This window comes from Panthera onca, chromosome C2, assembly GCF_046562875.1.
Source record: "Panthera onca isolate mPanOnc1 chromosome C2, mPanOnc1 haplotype 2, whole genome shotgun sequence".
Lineage (NCBI taxonomy): Eukaryota > Metazoa > Chordata > Mammalia > Carnivora > Felidae > Panthera > Panthera onca.
The window spans coordinates 69,744,328-69,764,960 of NC_138347.1; the positions used below are offsets into that span (position 1 = coordinate 69,744,328).

At 45.5% G+C, this 20,633-nt stretch overlaps 1 protein-coding gene across 7 annotated transcripts in view; it reads left to right on the forward strand.

The window, feature by feature from the left end:
* The window catches only part of KALRN (kalirin RhoGEF kinase), a 668,576-nt gene that overhangs the window by 280,668 nt on the left and 367,275 nt on the right, over nt 1-20,633 (forward strand). For all 7 annotated transcript variants that reach the window (XM_060639748.3, XM_060639750.3, XM_060639747.3 and 4 more), the window contains exons 7-9: nt 682-873; nt 4,553-4,684; nt 8,097-8,327. In XM_060639748.3, coding sequence (XP_060495731.1) covers nt 682-873; nt 4,553-4,684; nt 8,097-8,327 — 555 coding nt within the window. The remainder of the gene's footprint in view (nt 1-681; nt 874-4,552; nt 4,685-8,096; nt 8,328-20,633) is intronic.

Here is a 20,633-nt window from a genome sequence, read left to right on the forward strand (position 1 = left end):
CCCTAAGTCTAAAGGATAAGAAAGAATCCCACATATCTTATTTTTAGCATGGAAGAATATTGTTGCTTCAAATGGTCTTTTTATTTAAATCTTGACTGATGGCTAGTGTCCCAGCTCTTTTGGTAGGGAGAGGGGCAGAGGTTTAGCAAAGTCTTTGCTTGGTGATAGGAAGAAGTGTAGTTATCACAAGACTTGTGTTCTTTGCTCCTTTTGATGAACACCACCGCCCTGTTGTAGGTGGCAACAATGCCCTGGATATAACTCTCTTCTGAGCAAGAGAGGTGTCTTTTGCCCTAGTCTGAGCCTCTACTTCCAGAGAGTCACTCTTGGAAGCACCATGCTATGCTGTTCCTGTGGCATGACTTCATTAGATGATTGTGGGGATGACTAAGACTGTCCGTGAAAAGTGATTCCATTCATGTGCATTAATAGTTGGCACAAAAACTATGTTGGTCCCCAGAATGAAACATCTTGGTTACTGTACCGGCTATCAGTTGAAATTTTATGTTGTAGACAGACTTCTCTTGGGCCAAAAATGGATACACTCGTGTGGCCTGTACTAGCCTCTCTCAAACTTTTTGTTTTGAGTAGGCTCCTTCCCCAAATACCCCACCCCAAAAGTGCTCAGTGGATGCTTTTCCAGCTTGCCCCACTAAATACTCTGTCTCCTCTACTTCCCAGAATGCTTATGTCAATATCAACCGCATCATGTCCGTGGCTTCCCGCCTCTCTGAGGCCGGCCATTACGCCTCACAGCAAATCAAGCAGATTTCCACACAGCTGGACCAGGAGTGGAAGAGCTTTGCTGCTGCTCTGGATGAACGCAGCACCATCCTTGCCATGTCTGCGGTATTCCACCAGAAGGCTGAGCAGGTGAGGCCAAGGGGGCTGCTGCAGCCACTGTTGGTCAGAAAGATGGGAGTATATGCACTGTCTCTCTCTTTGAAACACTCAAGGCCCTGCTGAGTAATTGCAATAGCAACCCATGTTCTACTGCTTTCATGGCCCCTGCGCATATAAGGAAATATCGGTAACTCTGGATGGTTTTGCTTAACATCCAAACAAGGAACATAGAGCCTGTTTACATTCGGCTTGGTAGTTTATTATTACTGGTGTGTGTGTGTGTGTGTGTGTGTGTGTGTGTGTGTGTGTGTTGACTACATTCTCAGAACACAGATGAAATGGGGGAAATTAAATACTGATCACTGAGTGCTGAAATCCGGGGGATACTAATCTTACGTGAAGCACTGGCTATGGATAATAATAATGTAGTAATTACACAATGAATAGATATAATAATTCTTTGTTGCTACTTATTTACTGGCTTTGGTCAGTGACATTACCAAGCCATTTTACAGACAGGAACACTGCAGCTCGGAGAGACTGAGTGACCTGCCTAAGACCCAGTGGTGTGTTGGAGCTGGCTCTAAGCAGCCTGTGAAGAGCCAAAGGTCAAATTTTCAGCAAATTCATGAGCTGGTTATTAAACATAGCCATTATTTAAAACTAAATTATATAAATTTATACTAAATATACTAAAAACAAAGGTAATAGGTACTCAAAACTCATCACTCCTAGTTATTTTACTACATTTTATTATTACCTGTGCTCCTTAAATTATATCTATTTGTCTCTGTGGTGAAAATACTATACGGTTGTGTGCTCCTGATGAGTTCTTCCCAACTCCACATTCTGTGATGTCACATTGGTAGCTTGAAATAGACCAAGGTAGACGTTTTGAACCACGGGAATCATCAAATGCTACAACCAGGGCTTGATTTATTGTTTTGTTGATTGCCTGGAGTCTTAAGACAATGAAGGAAAAATATTTAAAGATGCAGACTAAACTTGATTAAAGATGTGTCCTGACTATAGCTGTTACATTGTGAATAGTAGCACACCAGGTTGAAGAAATACTCTTCTGATATTCAAAAACTATTACTACATTTAGCACAGAAGTCACTCACATCACTGATGAAGGAATAATGCTCTGACATAAGTCTTGAGGTATTTTTCACTTTTGTCTTTCACCTTAATATTAGCAAAAATATTAGCTAACTTTCATATAAGTTTGTTGTTTGCAAACAAAAGCATCCTGTGAGAATTGGTCGGCTATATGGAATTTACAGTAAGGAACGTTGTATACATATATGTTGTCATTCTTTGTAAATTATGTGCTACACATTCTTTATATCAGTAAAGTTTACAATACTCTTGTGTGTGTACACACACACACACACACACACACACACACACACATGCTGTTTATTAAACATTTACTAACATACCACTGAGAAAATCACACAATCTGTGAACAGCTGGGATTTCAACCGAGATGTGTCTCACATTAAAGCTTGTGGTTTTAACCTCTAAATTCCTTTCTTTGTATGACATTTGGGTAGCTTGCAGATTGTGGGGAGTCCTAGATGAGGTCATACCTTAAATATCTCCCTCTGTTACCCACCTAGCATGGAAGGCAGCATGGGATAATTGCAAGAGTGTAGGCTTCAAGGCACATGTAGGCTCTAATAGTTAGCTCTTAGGCTAGTCACCTCACCAATCGGAGCCTGTTTCCTCATCTCTAATGCAAGGATAATCATAAACCTCACAGCACTATTATAAGAATTAGAGATGGAACATGTAATGTGCCTCATGTCCTTTTTAAATGCTAGACATCACAACTGTATTTGTTTAACATACTTCCTGGTATCTTTGTATTTCCTTCATTTGTGTCTGTTTCCACCTGAGACCTTCCCAAAGACTGAAATACTTGTATCATAAGTCAAGGACAGCCCGACACATTGAAAGGGATCTAGGCCTTTTATTAAAGGATGATGGTGGTAGTGACTGATAATGACCCGTTAGTTCATTCCAAGGACCAGGAGAATATTCATGTCAAATCTCCTGTTCTCTCCTCAACCCTACCACTTGCACATTTTGTTCAAGGTGTGTCCAGATTGGCAAGGGAGACTCCATGCCTCCCTTCTGTCTCTCTGCCTTTCTCTCCTTGAGGTGACCATTTTGTGGGGTCTGCTCTAGGGCTCTTGTTAAAGTATTACGGGGAAATCCCAAGGGCCTTGAAGAGGTGCGCCCCCCGTGGCTGACACATGAATGTCAGGTTGCTTTCAGGGTCCTCTGTGAAATGGTTATTGGTGGAGTAAAGAAGCTTCTGAGATGTTAGCAAGTGTGTGAAGTCTGATACTTGATGGCACCCTGCACACTTCTGGAATTGTTAAGAGATGGCCTAATGCGATAAAAACATTCAGAATAAAAAGTCAACCACAGTAGCCACAAGCCGGCGGCTGCAGGCTGACACACACCCAGACTACCCAGACTAGAACTCACGCAGCTGCAGAAAGTACAGTCCCAGAACTGAGAGTGACTTCTAGTTGATGTTTCCTGACTTGGATTGCTTTGGATCAGAAGCAATTTTATTTGTATCTATTTTTTAATGCAATTTCCTCAGGCATTACCAGTCCTTCAGGGAAACTCATAAACCATGCTTCTTTTTAGCTAGGAGAAAAAAACAAAAAACAAACATGCTCCAAACAGCAGATTCAAGGCTATTTTTTCAAAGCTATTATGCATTTATTTAGGCAGCTCTTTATTGTCCTCATATGGGCTGTTCTAGGCAATGAGATAAAAAGGTATTTAGGCAATTAATTTAAATGGAGCTGTGCACCCAGGCGAGAGGAATCACAGACAGAACCATTCCAGACTATTGGGTGAAGAATTATTTGCATTTTAGAGGTGTATTTTTCCACCCAATAAATCTGAGTGATTTCAGTTAGCTCACCTTTTGTGCATGGAGACCCATAGTCTTCCACAGTTGTTAATTTTAATTTTTAAACAATTTTATGTCTGTCGAGATCTATATCTATATATCACATCCCAGGAGCCAGTGCCGTTATAGGCCCAGTGCAATTTGTCCCCCTAAGCTGCCCTTCCTCTCTCCTATCCCTGAGGATACTGACCCAACAGTGGAGATCTTGTTGAGCATTAATCTTCACCCCCTGTGGGAATGGCCTTTGCAAGTTCCCTGGGGTACCCGATAGTCTTGTGTGAGGTGTTTTTTGTGCCTCTGCACAACTCATTACACGTGTGTGGAAATCTCCCGTGCCATTATATGTAGCCTCTCACAGGCGCCTGTGAGTGTGCCTAGGACAAGAAGCTCTAAGGTGTATTGTAATGTAGTGAGTTCTTCCCACACCTGTATTTTGTAGCCAATGTGTGCATATAGCCTGTTGAACACGTAGACGGCTCCCCCCGTCAGTGGTTTCATAACAATCATCTTTGCTTGTGGAAACTGCACTTCCTGAACAGGCACTGGGTCTTCTGTACAGGTGGAAACTGCACTTTCTGAACAGGTACAGGTACTTCTTTCGTCGGGTTGGTGTTTGTAGAATTAGAAAACTCCATTCTCTACAGTGGTCTCTGAGGCTCCCAGAGGTGCCAGATGTTTCTTCCAAAGGCATCTGACCACCTCTACAAAGATCTGCCCATTGCCCACCCCCAATGCTCCTGCACCAACCCAGCTGCTATCTCCTTCCAGTTCCTGTCAGGAGTGGACGCCTGGTGCAAGATGTGCAGTGAGGGTGGCCTGCCATCCGAGATGCAGGACCTGGAGCTGGCAATCCACCATCATCAGTCCTTGTATGAGCAGGTGACCCAGGCCTACACGGAGGTGAGAACCAAGCCGAACACCCAGGGCTCCTGGGTGTGTATGTATGTGGGTGAGTGGCCAGAGCACTGGCCTGCATGCTGTGAAATAGCCTGGGTGGACTAAGAAGGAGAGAAAGATCATTTTTCTCCCTTTGGAGACATCTTTAAGATCCTTGATCTATGAATGATCTCCATTCATAGATCTCCGGCCAGGAAGCAAAAAAAGTGTGGCCATCAGCAGGCACCACCTTGTCGCACATGTGCTCATGTGTGCACGCATGCCCACACAAACACACACACCCTTCACCCTGTGTGTGAAGATCAGGCTCTCTCCCCTGGACGAGGAGTATAAGAAAGCAAGGCTGTGTTCCTCCGTTTGCTCTCTGCCTGGTGAATGGGTGTGTACACACTAGCCCTGCCACCCCTTTTATGAAGCAGCCCATCAACAAATACCAATTTTCTCACTAGAAAGTCTGGAGGAAAACTCACCATGGGGTGGAGGTAAGTGTTTGCAGGAGTAAGAAGCTGTCATGGAAGTTAAGGACAAATTAAAAGACTCTTTCACTGAAAAACCAAAGGGCAGGCACATGGTACAAGTTGAGAAGTGGGGGAAGTTTCTTGCTTTTGCTTTCCAAGGGAAAGGAAAGGGGCATACAGGCGTCATCTGTGTGGAGGTACACAAGTAAGTGAGTTAACTAAAGGGCGTGAATTCTGAGAGAGAGGCTGGAGGGCATAAGAGATGGACTAATTAAGGAACCTGCATGAGGAGGGGAAAGTGAATTCACATCTGGCCATGGGGCAGGGACATTTGGAACAGTGTTTCTCCAAGCCAGTTCTGGGACCCTCTGTCTCAGACTCCCCTGCAGTACTTGTTAAAGGTGCATCTTCCTGGGTTCCACCTCCGACTGAATCAGAATGTCGAAAACTGGGGCCTGGAACCTACATTTTAATAAATATTACGCCAGGTGAGTTTGATGCGTGCTGAAATCAAAGAACCAATGTCTTCCTGGTAAGAGTCAAGGTTTTTGCCACAGTCAAAGCTGAGTTTGACTCTTGGCTCCCCTGCTTATAGGGGAGTGACTTGAGGCACTTCTGTGCCATCTTCTGTGAAGTGAAGGTGATAACACTTGCCTGTAGTTTGAAGGGTTACAAAGATAGTGCATGTAATGCACTTGGCCCAGTGCCTGACAGTAATAAGTGCTAAAAAAATGGTAACAGGTTTTGTTATTATAGGAGGCAGAGAGGAGGGCTTTTGAGCCAAATCTGATCTCATCAGCTCTGATCCAAATGGCCCAAGGCTTCTCTTTTAACAGAACTGTGCCCCCATCCATGGGTCAAGAATCTCTAAATTTACTCCTTGTAAGATACAAAAATAGAGCGTACCAATGAGATTAATATTATACTTAACATGTTTCACACTTGTGGGGTGTGTGTATTATTATATAGAGAGACACAATATTTCTCCCAAATTTTTGTCAGGCCCTAGCATTGTTGGACATAGACATTCCCTCCAAACCCGCCTCAGAGTTCAGTGGGCCGTCCCTGCCTCCTGCAGATGTGGACTGAGGCAGAGGACTGGAGCTCTGTTGACTTGGATGTTAGGACTTGGCCCTCCAACTCTAACCACCCTGCCCTTGACATAGCACAGTGCCAAAGACAGCATCTGCTCAGAGTTCCCTGAGGAGAGCTCTCCTGGGTTTGGCCACAGGATATTTGTCTTATTCACATCTCTGGAGGGTGTTGCCCCTGGCAATGCATTGGAGGCAGCAATAGTGGGATGGGGTAGGTAGAGGTAGTCACCTAGATTGGCTGTATTCCTCCAGCCAGGCTTCCTCTCCTGTCTCAGCCACAGATTCTCCACCCAGTATTCCTCTGAACCACCAACCCCCTGGCCCCACACTGTTTCTGTTGCCCCATGAACAGGGTGAGTAATAGCTGCCTTTGTGTTCCTGAACCCTAATAAGCTATTTTTAGGACACAAAGGTGGGATAAGGGGAGGCCTGGGCCCAGCAACAGCACGTCATTCACCATCGTAAGGCTGGAGGTGGGAACACACTTCCTTCCCCACCTTGATGGAAGAAAAAGAAGAGCATTCAACTCCAGACCAACTTTGATTTAATCTTTAACCGAATTAATTTAGGGCCTTAAAATCCCTGAATTCCCTAGTTACCACTGTTTTAAATTGAGAAGATACATGCTCTACTGGGTCCTCTGCCAGCTTTGGAGAGCCACAGGTGTCAATCAGATGATGCCACTTTCCAGAAATACTGGTGCCTGCAATTGTACCAAGATTCCAATAGGAATGACAGGGAGTGTCACCCCCGCTGGTCTCAGTGCTGAGGGCGAATGTTGGGGAACATAAGAACATAGATATTGTGTCTACAAGCTAAAGGTCCCTCCCTGGGGTGCCTGGGTGGCTCAGTCGGTTAAGCGTCCAACTTCATTTCAGGTCATGATCTCATGTTCTGTGGGTTTGAGCCCCGCATTGGGCTCTGTGCTGACAGTTCAGAGCCTGGAGCCTGCTTCAGATTCTATGTCTTTCTCTCTGCCTTTCCCCTCTCGTACTCTGTCTCTCTCTCTCTTAAAAGTAATTAAACATTAAAAATTAAAAAATAAATAAGTAAATAAAGGTTCCTCCCTTACTCTACATGTTCTGGAAAGATGGGGGTGTTACCATGCTCAGGAGGGAAAAAAAAAGGAAGTTGTACAGAAGGAGAGCAAAAGAAGGATAAATATAAAAAAAAGAAAGAAAATGAAGAGGAAGTAAGGAAGACGGGAGAGAGAAATGATGATGGTGGTGGAAATAGAATTAGGAACCAGTAGTACCTGCTGGCCCCCATTCTAAGCACTTCGCACATGTTAACTCACTTGATCCTCACCACTACTGTGGGAGGTTGCCCCGTTACTGTCCCTGTTTTACAGACAAGGAAACTGAGGCCCAAAGAGGTTAAGTAACTTGCCTCTGGTTACACATCTAGAAGTTTAGAGCTAGGTAGAAGAGTGAAGAAAAAAGAGGGGGAGAGGCTTATGGTGTCAATTTATATTCAGCTTCATTTCTGAAATGAAACTCTGCTGCTTGACATAGTCAAAGAGTCAGTCGAAATATCTATCAAGTATGATGGACCAGGCACTGTTCTAAGTGCTGGAGAGAGATGAACGAGGCAGAGTCCCTGCCCTTGTGAAGCTAAAACTCAAGGCTGAGAGAGACACTGATTGAGTACCTCTCCTCCCTCAGGATTCAGGATACTGTGCTGTCCCCCAGACCACAGGCTGAGCACCAGGACAGCTCTGGCTGGCACATTCCTAGGGTGTCATGGGGTCTGGGTAGGGCTGGGATTCTCAGTCCTAACCAGGGATCCCAGGGGCAGACTCTCCTCGCCTCTCTGTCCATGCCTGCTCCTTGGCTCCCTTGGTCTAACCTTTCCTTCTTGCAGGTCAGCCAAGATGGCAAAGCACTGCTGGATGTGCTGCAGCGTCCCCTGAGTCCTGGGAACTCTGAGTCCCTCACGGCCACTGCCAACTACTCCAAGGCGGTGCACCAGGTGCTGGACGTGGTGCATGAGGTGCTGCACCACCAGCGGCGGCTCGAGAGCATCTGGCAGCACCGCAAGGTGCGGCTCCACCAGCGGCTGCAGCTCTGTGTATTCCAGCAAGATGTGCAACAGGTAACAAACAGGCCGCTTCCAGCACGAGGCATCCATCTCAGGCAGGCAGGTGGCCCAAGTCCCTGACCCAGGTGACCGGGCCTGGGAACACCTGATTTACGGAGGGAAGAGGGCAAATCAGCCCCAGCTGCCCCCACCCCCTTCACCATATGGACTTACTAGTTGCATGCTTCTTGCCTAAGCAACTTTACAGATGGGCCTTCTCACTCTTTGGTGTGGGGCAAGAGACTCCGTCACAGCGCAGTTCCTTGCGTTTAGATGGCAGAGAACTTGACCCTCACTCAGGAGCTTTCTAGATGACTCCAGGGCCTGGGGGTTATTTGAGCACTGTCAGGGTTGGACCACACACAGTGAGCTCACTTCTCAATCAGGGACACAGGTGGTCTGCTAAAGTTGGGGTGTGATGGGGGTATTCTTTGGCAAACCGGATTTAAAACATGGGCTATTCATGATAAGGGGTTATTTATGGCTTAATCTGCCTTTTTGCATTATTATACCAGTCATAGCTTTTTCTTTCACCACAAACAATAAATAGTTATGTTTTGATGATGAAAGAACAGTCTTGCCACAAATGCCCTTTTGAATGAAATGACCCATTCGTTCCCTCTCATGCTTTCTCTGTCTGTCTCCTTGGGGACCCCAGGGGGCTTTGCTCTAGTGTGGATATTCTGGGGGATGGAGAGCTGGTTGGGAGCTTGAGACTGAAGCTGGGGCTTCACATCATCTCCCTGCTGTGAGAGGCAAAGGTGGGGGCACTCATGCTATCAGTGTCTGTGGCCAGCACATAACTTCAAGCTTATACATATAAAATAACATTTCACACTCCTTCTATACTCTCTGTGGTACTGGCCAGTTGTAATCTAAAAGTGTATCAAAATTTACATGAAACACTGAGAGCCAATTGGACATGTCTTTGGAGTATTGAACCCCTTCACAGCTGCTGTGGGAGGGGCCCCAGTGCCAGGTGCCCCAAGACAGAGAGGGGATGGAGGGTGAGCAGGACATCCTGTCACTGGCTGGGACACTCTCTGGGAAGGGGTTCACTATGCAACCAGGCCTGGGAGTAGGCAGATCTTCAGGAGTGTTTCCAATTCTCGAGCTACCCTAGCTTTGTTGAAGGCAGCCCTACTCCACCACCCCAGGCTGGAGCAGTGATTGAGTCATCAGAGGCGACAGACACCTCAGCCTCAAGAGAGACGGACACTTATATGCTGGCCCCAGCTCTGAAACCCTTGTGGGGCCTGCTGGGAAAGGAGAAGCAAATGAATCAGTTGCCTACTCCTGCCATCTGGAACTGTCCAGATAAATATATCATCCCTGAGCACAGGAGAGCACAGAGTCCATCTGTGATTGAGACAGAGTGAGGTGCCAGCCTCCAGAGGCATGCAGACAGGGTGTTACTATTTCAGTGAACTTTGAGTGACTCACGGAGGCAACCCAGGCTGCAGGTTGTGCAGTGTCCTTGGTGAGCTCTCCGTCCTCCTGCTGTTTCATGGCTGTGGTACTGGGATGGGCCATAGAGAGGGACAGAGGGGCTGCGAGAGGGAGAGGCAAAAGGCCTCCCCAACACGAAGGTGGCATTCAAACTTGGACTATCTGGGAACTGCTGTCCCCAGACTTTTCTGTGGCCACCTTGGCATCAACACTAAATCTAGAAAAAAAAAAAAAGTATAGTAAAACTACACCTATGGCCATTCTACACCATGGTCTTAAAAATGAGAGTATTTCTGGAATTGGGATGCTATCATGTCTATTGTACAATCACATTGTTGGCACTGAGCAAGAGTAAGTAGAATGTTAGGAGGTGGATGTGATGGGCTCGGATCTTCCATGAGAACTAAATCCCCTAGGATGGTAATTCCATTGTTGTTTTCAGGATACGTGACTATCACTTCTGGAGCATAACTTCATTCACCCATTGTCTCGCTCAGGCCTTCATTCTCCATGTCAGTGACACTGGGACAGTTGTACAAAGAAGAGTGCGGAAAAACAAGGGCTACCTAATCTTGTGATGGGTCCCCAGTGTTTACGTTATACCCAGTTAATCATCAGTACCTAGCAGGTGGTGGACCTGGTGCTTCAAAAGGCTTCTGCACAGGGGCACCTGGGTGGCTCAGTCGGTGGAACATCCATCTTCAGCTCAGGTCATAATCTCACAGTTCATGGGTTCAAGCCCCACATCGGGTTCTGTGCTGACAGCTTGGAGCCTGGAGTCTCCTTCGGATTCTGTCTCCCTCTCTCTCTGCCCCTCTCCTACTTGTACTCTGTCTCTCAAAATAAAAATTAAAAAAATAAAAATAAAAAAGGCTTCTGGACATAACACACTCAATAGGTAGCATGAGAGACTTCGACTTTGGTCTCCTGACTCCCAGAAACTTAATATATTTGTCGTCTTTATTTTGCATGTTTTATGTCATCTTTTCTATATCTCCTTGAGAGTAGAAAGCATGACTTCTTCCTCTCTGTACAGCTTACAACTCTAGCTGTATCTGACATGAAGCTGGGGTTCTCTTTATATTTGCTGACTTGAGCTGACATTATCATTAGAGGACCCCCAGTTTCTGTTTCTGTGGGGTAGCTCAGCCCATTTGGTAGTTGCAGGGAGTAGCTGGAGTCCGCCTGTGATGTGGTGTGAAATAGCGATGTGAAAGTCTTGAGGGTCCCAAGTATTTACAGCCAAGGTGGAGGATACGGGGGCATACCCTCAGTGCTCACAAAGTATCCCAGTGTTCATCAATTATTCAGAAAGTTCGGGGTTCTGCAATGGGCCTAGAACTGTACTACATTAGATTCTGGCAGGATGCCTAGTTAGTTAGAATGGCTCAAGACATACCCATTTGAAAATACAAAGAACAGTTCTACCAGAACATGCCAATCAGTGTGCAGGGCAGTAGAGTATTGATGGAACAGTTATAGGCAGAGGCATGAGAAGTCAGAGTTGGTGTCTTGAGGGAGGAGAGGATTGACTGAACGCTATAGTCTGTATCCAAGACTCTTCAGCACATTTGGGGTCTAAGATGTTTACTTGGCAGCCTAAGTGGAGAGCTTGTGAGTGAGCATCAGTGGCTGGAACAATACAGATTGTGCCTAGGAACACAGGCTCTGGAACCAGACACCCTGAGGGCCAATCCTGTTCTACAGGTCTTGGCTGTATGACTGGGCAAGGCGTTTCACCTCTGATGCTTCTGTTTCCTGACCTCTAAAATAGGAACGATCATCGTACCTATCTCATTGGACTGAATGAGATACAAGTGCAAGGCTTAGCACCCTGGCTGCCCTGCATGTGGTAAAGCCTCCATCAGTGTGGTCTGGGTTGTTAGTCACATCCTCTGAGTGGTACTCGAGTGCCACCTGGTGCTTGTGCTGTTAGGGAACCCCCTCCCTGCCCCCACCCCCCCTCCCTACCCCCCCCCCCCCACACACATGAGCCTTTTGTTTCTAACAATAGCGACTGCTTCTGGGGTCTTCTGAGTTCTTTTCATTCAGTGATAGAATTTCAGAGCTGTCAAGGACTTGAAAGACCATCTAGTCTAACCTACATTATGATTGAGGCACTTGAGGTCCAGAGATGTGAAATAACTTGGCTGTAACCACACAGCTAGTTAATGTAGTACCAGGACCAGAAGCTAAGTGTCCTGGCTCCCTGTCCACATATCCTACAGAAAAGCCACACAAGAGAGGAGCCAGGCAGATGGAGAAGGAGACCAGGGAGAGAGACAAGAAGCACACACGCATACTTAACATAGGGAGGGGAAAGACAGACAGACACATGCACATATCCCAAAACAGAAGAGGGAGAGACAGAGACAGCCCATGTGGCAAAGGAAGAAAGGGAGAAAGGTTTGAAGACAGAGGCAGAGAAACAGACACCCATGGATGGGAGGAGAAACATAAAGAGGAAAGTGAGGGAGGGAGGCACAAAAAAGGAGAGACAGAGTCTCCTGCTGGTGGAGAAGAGAGGTCAGAAGAGCGAGCCAGCCTCTGCCTGCCTGACTTGTTGCCCCATTGCCATTACTGGGCATGGTCTTTGCCCAAGTAGGAATATTTTGCCCATTAAGGGCCCAAAGCAGAGTAAAGCAAAAAGATGAAGACCAAGGGTAGGCACCAGTGAAAAAGAGATTTCATTGAAACCTCTGCAACCAGAAGTGGCCTGGCACATCACCCTGGTGGTTGCCCTCCCTTGAGTCCCAACAGATGTGCTCAGGTTTCTCTTCCCTGCTGGGCCTGAGGGCAATGGAAATAAATCTCTAAGGACCAAACTGGAATTGGGGTTCATTAAGCTGCAGAAAGGTGCAGATAAGCCAGACCCTGCTATAGTATCGCCAGCAGAATAATTTTCAGTACTATTGTTTTTCCTGTTTAGAGTAGGACAGCACTGAGCAAGAGCCAGAAAGGGCAGTCCATGACAACATCAGCCTATCTCCACCTTCTATTTCCCCCTAACTTCTGTGGCTTTCCAGGGGTGTAAGGGACTACTTCCCAGCCCAGAGAGGCCAGACTTTGTGCTGACAAGAACAAAGAGTAGCTAGATTCTTGATCTTTCTGGTAGATGCAGACTCTGTTCCGTTGTTTTCCACAGCCAGAGCAACTGGTTTTGAACACTGTCTGCAAGTCATCTTATTTTGCCTCCCCTTTTTCTTCTCCCTCTGTTTTTTGCAAGAATGAATTGATGAAATGTTTTAGAACACCTGCTGTGTGCAAGACCCTGTCCTGGGAGTCCGGTCCCTCGCCTGAGAGAAGACATATGCACTGAAGGATGTATGAATGGCACACAGCTGTCTGGGTTCAGAGCGAAAGAAGCAAAATAACCATGGGCTAGTGGAGTCAGAGCAGGGAAATTTCCCTGTGCTTGGGGTGGGATTGCAGTGGTCCTTAGAGCTCAGGCAGAGGAGATGGAGATGGTGTTCCTGGGGAAGGCCAGGAAGCGGAGCTAAGTATAGCCAGGGGACAGAGAAGAGGAAGTCTAACTGGGTGCCCACCCTTGTCAGAGAACGTGGGAGGTAAGGCAGGAAGGGTTAGGGGTGGTCTCAGTGGTGTGGGTGGGACAGTGAGGTTTGAAGCTCCAATGCACTCCCTTAAAAACAATGTCTTTTGTTGTTAAGCAGTCCAGTTGGGTGAGCTGGTGAGGGGCAGTGATGGCAGAATTTATCAGGCTCGGTGATTTTCCCTTCTGAATGACTGTGTTAATATTAAAGTCCATAGTTCTTGTAGTACAAATGAATCTCACCTGTTTCTATCAGTTTTTTGGAGCCTCACATGGAAAATTACAGGTTTTATGATGTCAGTTCCTGCCTGCCAAAGAATATGTAAAAAGGATTTGAGAGTGATTTCTTTTAAACTCTAGATATTCAATCTCTTACTAGCAGTAGTGACTATAGCCCCTTAATCATACTAAACCAGTTTGGACATTGTATGATCCAACTGAAATTTTGCATAATAAAAGATGAGCACTTTGGGTTGCACATAGAATGATTAGTTAGAAAAGAGTGACCAGAATGATGATGGGTCTGGAAATGAACTCTTCTTCTAGGAAAGGATGAAAGTATCTAAGAAGGAAAATGCTCAGGGTGCAGTCCCAGGTAGATGAGGGAACACACAAGGGAGAACCATCTGCAAAATTTGAAATGTGAACTGGTTACTTGTTGAATATGTTGTGGAGAGTATTCAAACCTCAGAGAGATGGTTGGGTTCCAACCCTGAGATTTTGTTACTGGGATTAAATGTGCCTATAAAAGTTGTATTGTTTAAAGCTCAGGATTCATCATCTTTCTGAGTACATATGATTAAGCATCTAATCTCTTCACTTGCCTTTTCTTATTTAATCTGCCAACCCTATGAAGCAGGTGATAGTTTGGCTCCCATCTTCCTGGTAAGGAAATTGAGCCTTAGAAAGGTTTAATAAATCTGCCTGAGGTGACACAGTTAGTAGGAGAATAAGGATTCAAATCCAAGTCTGTCTGACATCAGGTCTTGCTCTTAGCCTCTCTGCTATGCCACAGGCACTATGCTACCTGACGGGAATGCAGAGAGATCCAGCCTCTCCCCTTGAGATGTTTGTAAATTATTGCTGGAATGCCATTGCTCAAAGGGCCCTGGTGGACAACTTGGTCCCGAAGGATGGGACTTGCCCAAGGTCATGTAGCCTGATAGCTGAGATTCATCCTCAAACCCCCTGTCCATAAGTCTCACACAAACAAGTCATACTCATACCCAAACACTCTTCCCCATCTACTGTGTCATTATAAAATTGCCTTCTACAGTCATTTATCTCTGATACAAATTTCCCTAGAACAGACACTACCCATTCTCATGTTTTTCACACTCGTGTTCTCAGCATTGCTGATGCTCTTCTTTGTGACATGTATCTTGAATAATATCCGTTTGCCCGTGCGAGTACTTAGCAGTATTAAAGTTTCCAATTAAGTTATTTGATGGTCATAATCCAATCACTGAAATACATTCAAGAAGATGATAGGTGACTCTTTGGGGAGGGTGAACACCCCAAAAGAAACCAGGGTTGAGGCTCAGCTGCAGTGGGAAGATAGGGAGGGAATCGAGGGAGGGTTCTTCTCATTAGGTTTGCCTTCTGATTGGAGAGAAGATAGGGAAACATCCTAAACTTTAACCTCTCTGGTGTCCCTGATCTTAGAGGGAGCATTCTAACCCTCTGTCCATCCAGCCTTCTCCAAGTGTTCCCTACCTAGAATTGGCAAGGTTGGGGAGTGAGCTCTAGAGGCTTGCCTCAGACATGCTCAGACCCTCCTGCCTGGGAATTGCTTGGATTTCTAGTACCCCTCACACTCTACACTCTAATCCTCCAATCCCTCCCCACCCCACCCGGGGCCCCTTCCTCTTGGCCCTACTTTCTGTCTTCCTCTCTCCCCTTCCCTGTCATGGTCTCTCTCTTGGTGCTTACTTTGATTTTCTGTATGTAAACTCTTCTCTGATTGAAGAGTAGTCATTCCATGGTGAGCACTTTCTAAGGAAGGACCTAGGTGCCTCCAACTGGCAGGGCCAGGAGGCTGGTGGCACCTGGGAGATGGTGAGAGAAGTCCCTTCCTGGGAGTTAGTGAGCCTCAGGGCTTCCTTGATGCATGGAAATTTTAAGTTCATTTAATGTCCTTAATTCCTTTTTATTATTATGTTAATTATTGAGAAGCCGGTTATCTTCCAGGGTCCTGTTTTTCTGATAACCCCTATTCTCACCGTGTCCTTGACCCAACAAGCTATTTCTGAAACCTTGAATACAAGGCTAAAGAATAAAAAGACTAGCACTTTATAACCAGTGGAGAGCTATTCAGAGATTTGAGCAGAGGAAACATGCTGTCGGAGTGAGTCTGAGGTGACTTGGTGCCAGTGGAAAGCTGAGTTGGAGTGCGAGGCTTCTGGGAGCCACAATCATCATGTGGCCATAAAGCATGAACTAGGGAATGGGGCAAGGGTAGATTTGAGAGCACCTGTGAAAAGATCACTAAGACCGTTTGTTAATGGAAAACAAGCAAGATGTCAAGTGCAAATGCGGAACTATATTTTCAGAGTGTGGTCCTTAGACTCCTGGCATTAAAATCATCTGCTCAGAGTGGAGAACTTGTTACAAACACAGATTATGTAGCCCTGTTCTGTATTTTTTGATTCAGAATCTGTGGATAATGTGGGGTCTGTTGTCAGTGAGCAAGAATGTCCTGTCCCATTCTTGGGGACCAAGGATTCCTATCCCTTCAAAGGTCCTTCTAGCTGGGCTAAGAATCAAATTGATATGAGAAAGATTAATAGAGTTTGATTAAATAAAATTTAATAGGTATATGTATGGGGAATCCACATAAACATGAAAATTCCAAAGACAGGCAAAATGAGGTATATACGTCATTCTGAACTAAGGAGAATGGGGTGGGGGTCCGACATTGCAGAGGAAAGGAATGCGTGTCACAGGGCATTAAGAAGAGCAGAGATGTTTGGTAATTAGATGTTTACCCTATGGGTCACTCAGATAAAATTTGTCTCTGCTAATAACCCTTATTCTAAGCCCAATTTAGATTCTTCTGTGTAGTTAAGGGAGACCACAGGGTCTCAAGTGCCTTCAGCTCAAAATAATCCACATGCCAAAGTGGCACATTTTGGGGGGTGGGGGGGGAGCTGCCCTGGACACCCTGCCCTAAGTTTTAAAATGAACACCAGGTGATTCTTAAGTATTCTGAAGTTTGAGAACCTCTGACTTAAGACATCCAGGCCTTAGTGGTGAGAAGTACAGGCATCAAGGCACCAGGGTGAAGAGATTCAGGGAGATGCCGAGGACAAAGACAAGTTCCTGTCACCCCAGCCTTGGCCTCATTGAGAAGGGACAGGTGTGGGCTGGCTGGGAGTAGAGGGCTGCAGGGTGGAAGCAGCTGAAACTCTAGGGCTTCATATCTGTTGACCAGCTTCTGCCCAGCATTGGTCTGTCAGGCCAAAGGACCACATTTCTCAGGGGAAAAAGAGTAGACACCTGCTAATGAGTTTCTGCTGAGATTTCTCAGAAAAATGATAGCTTCTCCTGCCATACCAAGACAGTTATTTTTATTTATTTACTTTTTAAATATTTGTTTATTTATTTATTTTAATTTTAATTTTTTAAAATTTACATCCAAATTAACATATAGTGCAACAATGATTTCAGGAGTAGATTCCTTAGTGCCCCTACCCATTTAGCCCATCCCCCCCAACCCCTCCAGTAACCCTCTGTTTGTTCTCCATATTTATGAGTCTCTTCTGTTTTGCCCCCCTCCCTGTTTTTATATTATTTTTGTTTCCCTTCCTTTATGTTCATCTGTATTGTCTCTTAAAGTCCTCATATGAGTGAAGTCATATGATTTTTGTCTTTCTCTGACTGATTAATTTCACTTATCATAATACCCTTCAGTTCCATCCACGTAGTTGCAAATGGCAAGATTTCATTCTTTTTGATTGCTGAGTAATACTCCATTGTATATATATACCACATCTTCTTTATCCATTCATCCATCGATGGACATTTGGGCTCTTTCCATACTTTGGCTATTGTTGATAGAGCTGCTATAAACATTAGATGCATGTGTCCCTTCGAAACAGCATACCTGTATCCTTTGGATAAATACCTACTAGTGCAATTGCTGGGTCATATGGTAGTTCTATTTTTAATTTTTTGAGGAACCTCCATACTGTTTTCCAGAGTGGCTGCACCAGCTTGCATTGCCACCAACAATACAAAAAAGATCCTCTTTCTCCACATCCTCACCAACATCTGTTGTTGCCTGAGTTGTTAATGTTAGCCATTCTGACAGGTATAAGGTGGTATCTCATTGTAGTTTTGATTTGTATTTCCCTGATGATGTTGAGCATTTTTTCATGTGTCGGTTGGCCATCTGAATGTCTTCTTTGGAGAAGTGCCAAGACATTTATTTTGATCATACTTGTTCCAAAGAAGGGACAGAAAATGACTTGCTGCTAAGTGGGCATTTCAATAGCGCCTACTGCTCTCCGGGCTCAGGTGATGGGAACTGAGTGGTACTGGCACTGTGTGAGCCACTCCTCTTCAGGACTCACATTCACTGTGCTCTGCCAGGAGAAAGAAATAATGACATGATAGACCGCCCTGGGTGCTCTTATACATCGTGTGTACTGGAACCTTTAACAGAACAAAATGTGTTGTAGACAGCTGATTTGTGTGTTTGCTCTTTTTTACTGGCCTCAGAATATGGTTTTCTGAAGAGTAGGAGCCTAGGGCCTGGGGAGGGGGGGAAGGGGTAGTTGCTGAGAGGGAGGAGTTCTTCAGTTTACTTAAAACAAGAAAAACTTCCTGCTTATTTTACTGTGAATCAGATTATGACGCAGGCTTAATAACCTATGTCGAATAAGATGATTGATCAGGGGGAGCCAGATGAGGAAATCAGAGAACTGGAATTCTGATTCCTCATGTGTTTGTAAGTTGTCTCCATTTCCTTTAATCATACAGAAAGGAAATTCTCAAATCAGATGGGATGAGTTCATTCAGTCATTTATTTAGCAAATGCTCTCTGAGAACCCAGCCGCGAACTAACAAAGCCCCTGCTCACATGGAGCATACATTCAGGACAAAGAGAGAAAATACCACCACTAACAAATGGATATGTAATATTTCGTATAGTGATAGTCAGCGATGTATGGAGAGAAAGCTGAATGAATAAGCCATGGGGATGTGTTTAAGAAGAGGTTCCAGGCATGTGGAATGGGATCTAAGAAGTCCTTGATACCAGAATGAGCTGGGTGCATTCCCGAAGATGGGAGAATGGCCAGGGTGGCTGTTGAATAGACAGCAGGACAAAAGGGTGAGAAGTTTGAGAAAATGGTCCAAGTCAAATTAGACTTATAAGCTAGAAAGACCATTTGGATTTTCTAAGTATGGTCAGAAACAATTGTAGAGTCTTTAGTAAAGGGAATGTCGTGAATTGATTTATGTTTAAAGAAATAGGTCCAGCTCCTGAGTGGTTGTGGGTGTCATGAGTAAAAAGAGGAAGACTAGGGGAGCATGGATGGCTCAGTCAGTTAGGCAGCCAACTTTGGCTCAGGTCATGGTCTTGCGGTTCATGAGTTTGAGCCCCGTGTCAGGCTCTGTGCTGACAGCTCAGAGCCTGAAGCCTGCTTCAGATTCTGTGTCTCCCTCTCTTCCTGCCCCTCCCCTGTTCGTGCTCTGTTTCTGTCTCTCAAAAAATGAATAAATGTTAAAAGAAATATTGAAAAAAAAAAGGAGGAAGACCACTTAGAGGGCTGGGGGGTGAGGGAGGAATGCTGGTGGCTTGGATTGGTAGTGGTTGTGTAAGAAACTGTGTATAAGAAAGGGTTAATAAGAAAGAATCTCAGGCTTGCAGCTAAGCAGTGGGCAGATTCTGGTATCTTTTGTTGAAGTGGAGAACACCAGGAAAGGAGGCCAGAAGAGAATCAAGAGCTCTGTTTTAGATACGTTAAGTCTGTGGTGCCCATTATATGCCAAATTGGAGATGGAAAGGAGGCCATTGGGTATGAGTCAATCTCAGGAGAGAAATTCAGGTTGGAGCTGTGACTATGGAAATGACTAGCTTATCAATGATACTTAAAGCCATGGAACTGGGTGAGATAATGCAAGGAGTAAGAGAAGAGAGGGAAGAGGTCCAGAACCCGAACCTTCGGGTATTCCAAAATTTAGAGTCTGGGAAGACTAAGACAGTTCAGAAAAGAAGACCACAGTGAAGGTAAGTGAGTCAAGAGCAATTCCTATTGAGGACAGTGTCCAAGGAGCTAATACAGAAATGTTTCTGAAAGAGGGCAGGTTCTTCCTCTTAAGTGGGCCTGAGCAAGGTGGGCATCTCCACAGGGTGAGAGGGCTGCAGTGGCCCAGGAAGGTCAGAGCCCAAGTGGGCTGAGAATATCTTTATGTGGGAAGGCAGCTCAGCACCAGAAGTCGCCAAGGAAGTGTGGTCCAGAGAAAAGTGAAGAGAGAGTCCCTCTACAGGGGCATCCTGGTGCAGGGTGTTAGAGCACCTGTAAGAGAGGGTGGCCTGGGGTAGGTGCAGACTGAGCAGGGTAAGGAGACCATCCACAAGGGACGGGCCCTATGGTGTGCAGTGTCACGGCCCGGGCTGAGTGAGGAGGGCATCCATGCAGAGAGGGCAACCCCACTTAGAGAATCTGAGTCCAAACAGGGTGAAGAGGTGTCCATACAGGGAGGTAACCAGGGGAAATTTATTAGGAAGTGGTCTTGGAACCCCTGAGGAGGGAATCCTGACTCCACTATTTGAGAGGTGCACAAGCTCAGCCAAGTTAATTAACCTCTCTGAGACTTATTTGCTTCATCCAAACATGGGGATAATAACTCTCACTTCCCAGTGCTGTGGTGAGATAGCACAGATGAGGTGATGAGCCACATCCCCTGGCCTAGTGCTTGACAAAGAGTGAACCCTCCACAGACAATAGTCCCTTCTTCTGAGGAGGGGAGTTGCTGTACCCTCCGTGTAATAAAAGACCTCCATATAAATAAAGAAATATTTGAGTTGGAAGAAGACTTAGGGAGATGGTCTGATCCAGCGTTTCCATTTGAGGCAGTGAGGTCCAGAGATGAGAAGGTGAACACCCAGCTGGATCACAGCTGGTTAGGAGCAGAGCTGGGACCAGAATCTAGGTTCGTCTTAATCCCAAGGATGGTGTCTACAAATCATGCTGACCATGGTGGTGCCACATTTTAATGATGCTTTAGGAACCTAAAATACTTTTATATGTAAGTAGAGCTGAGATACAAACTTAAAATTTCTAAGGTGGATATCTCTGGTTTGCCTCTAAAAC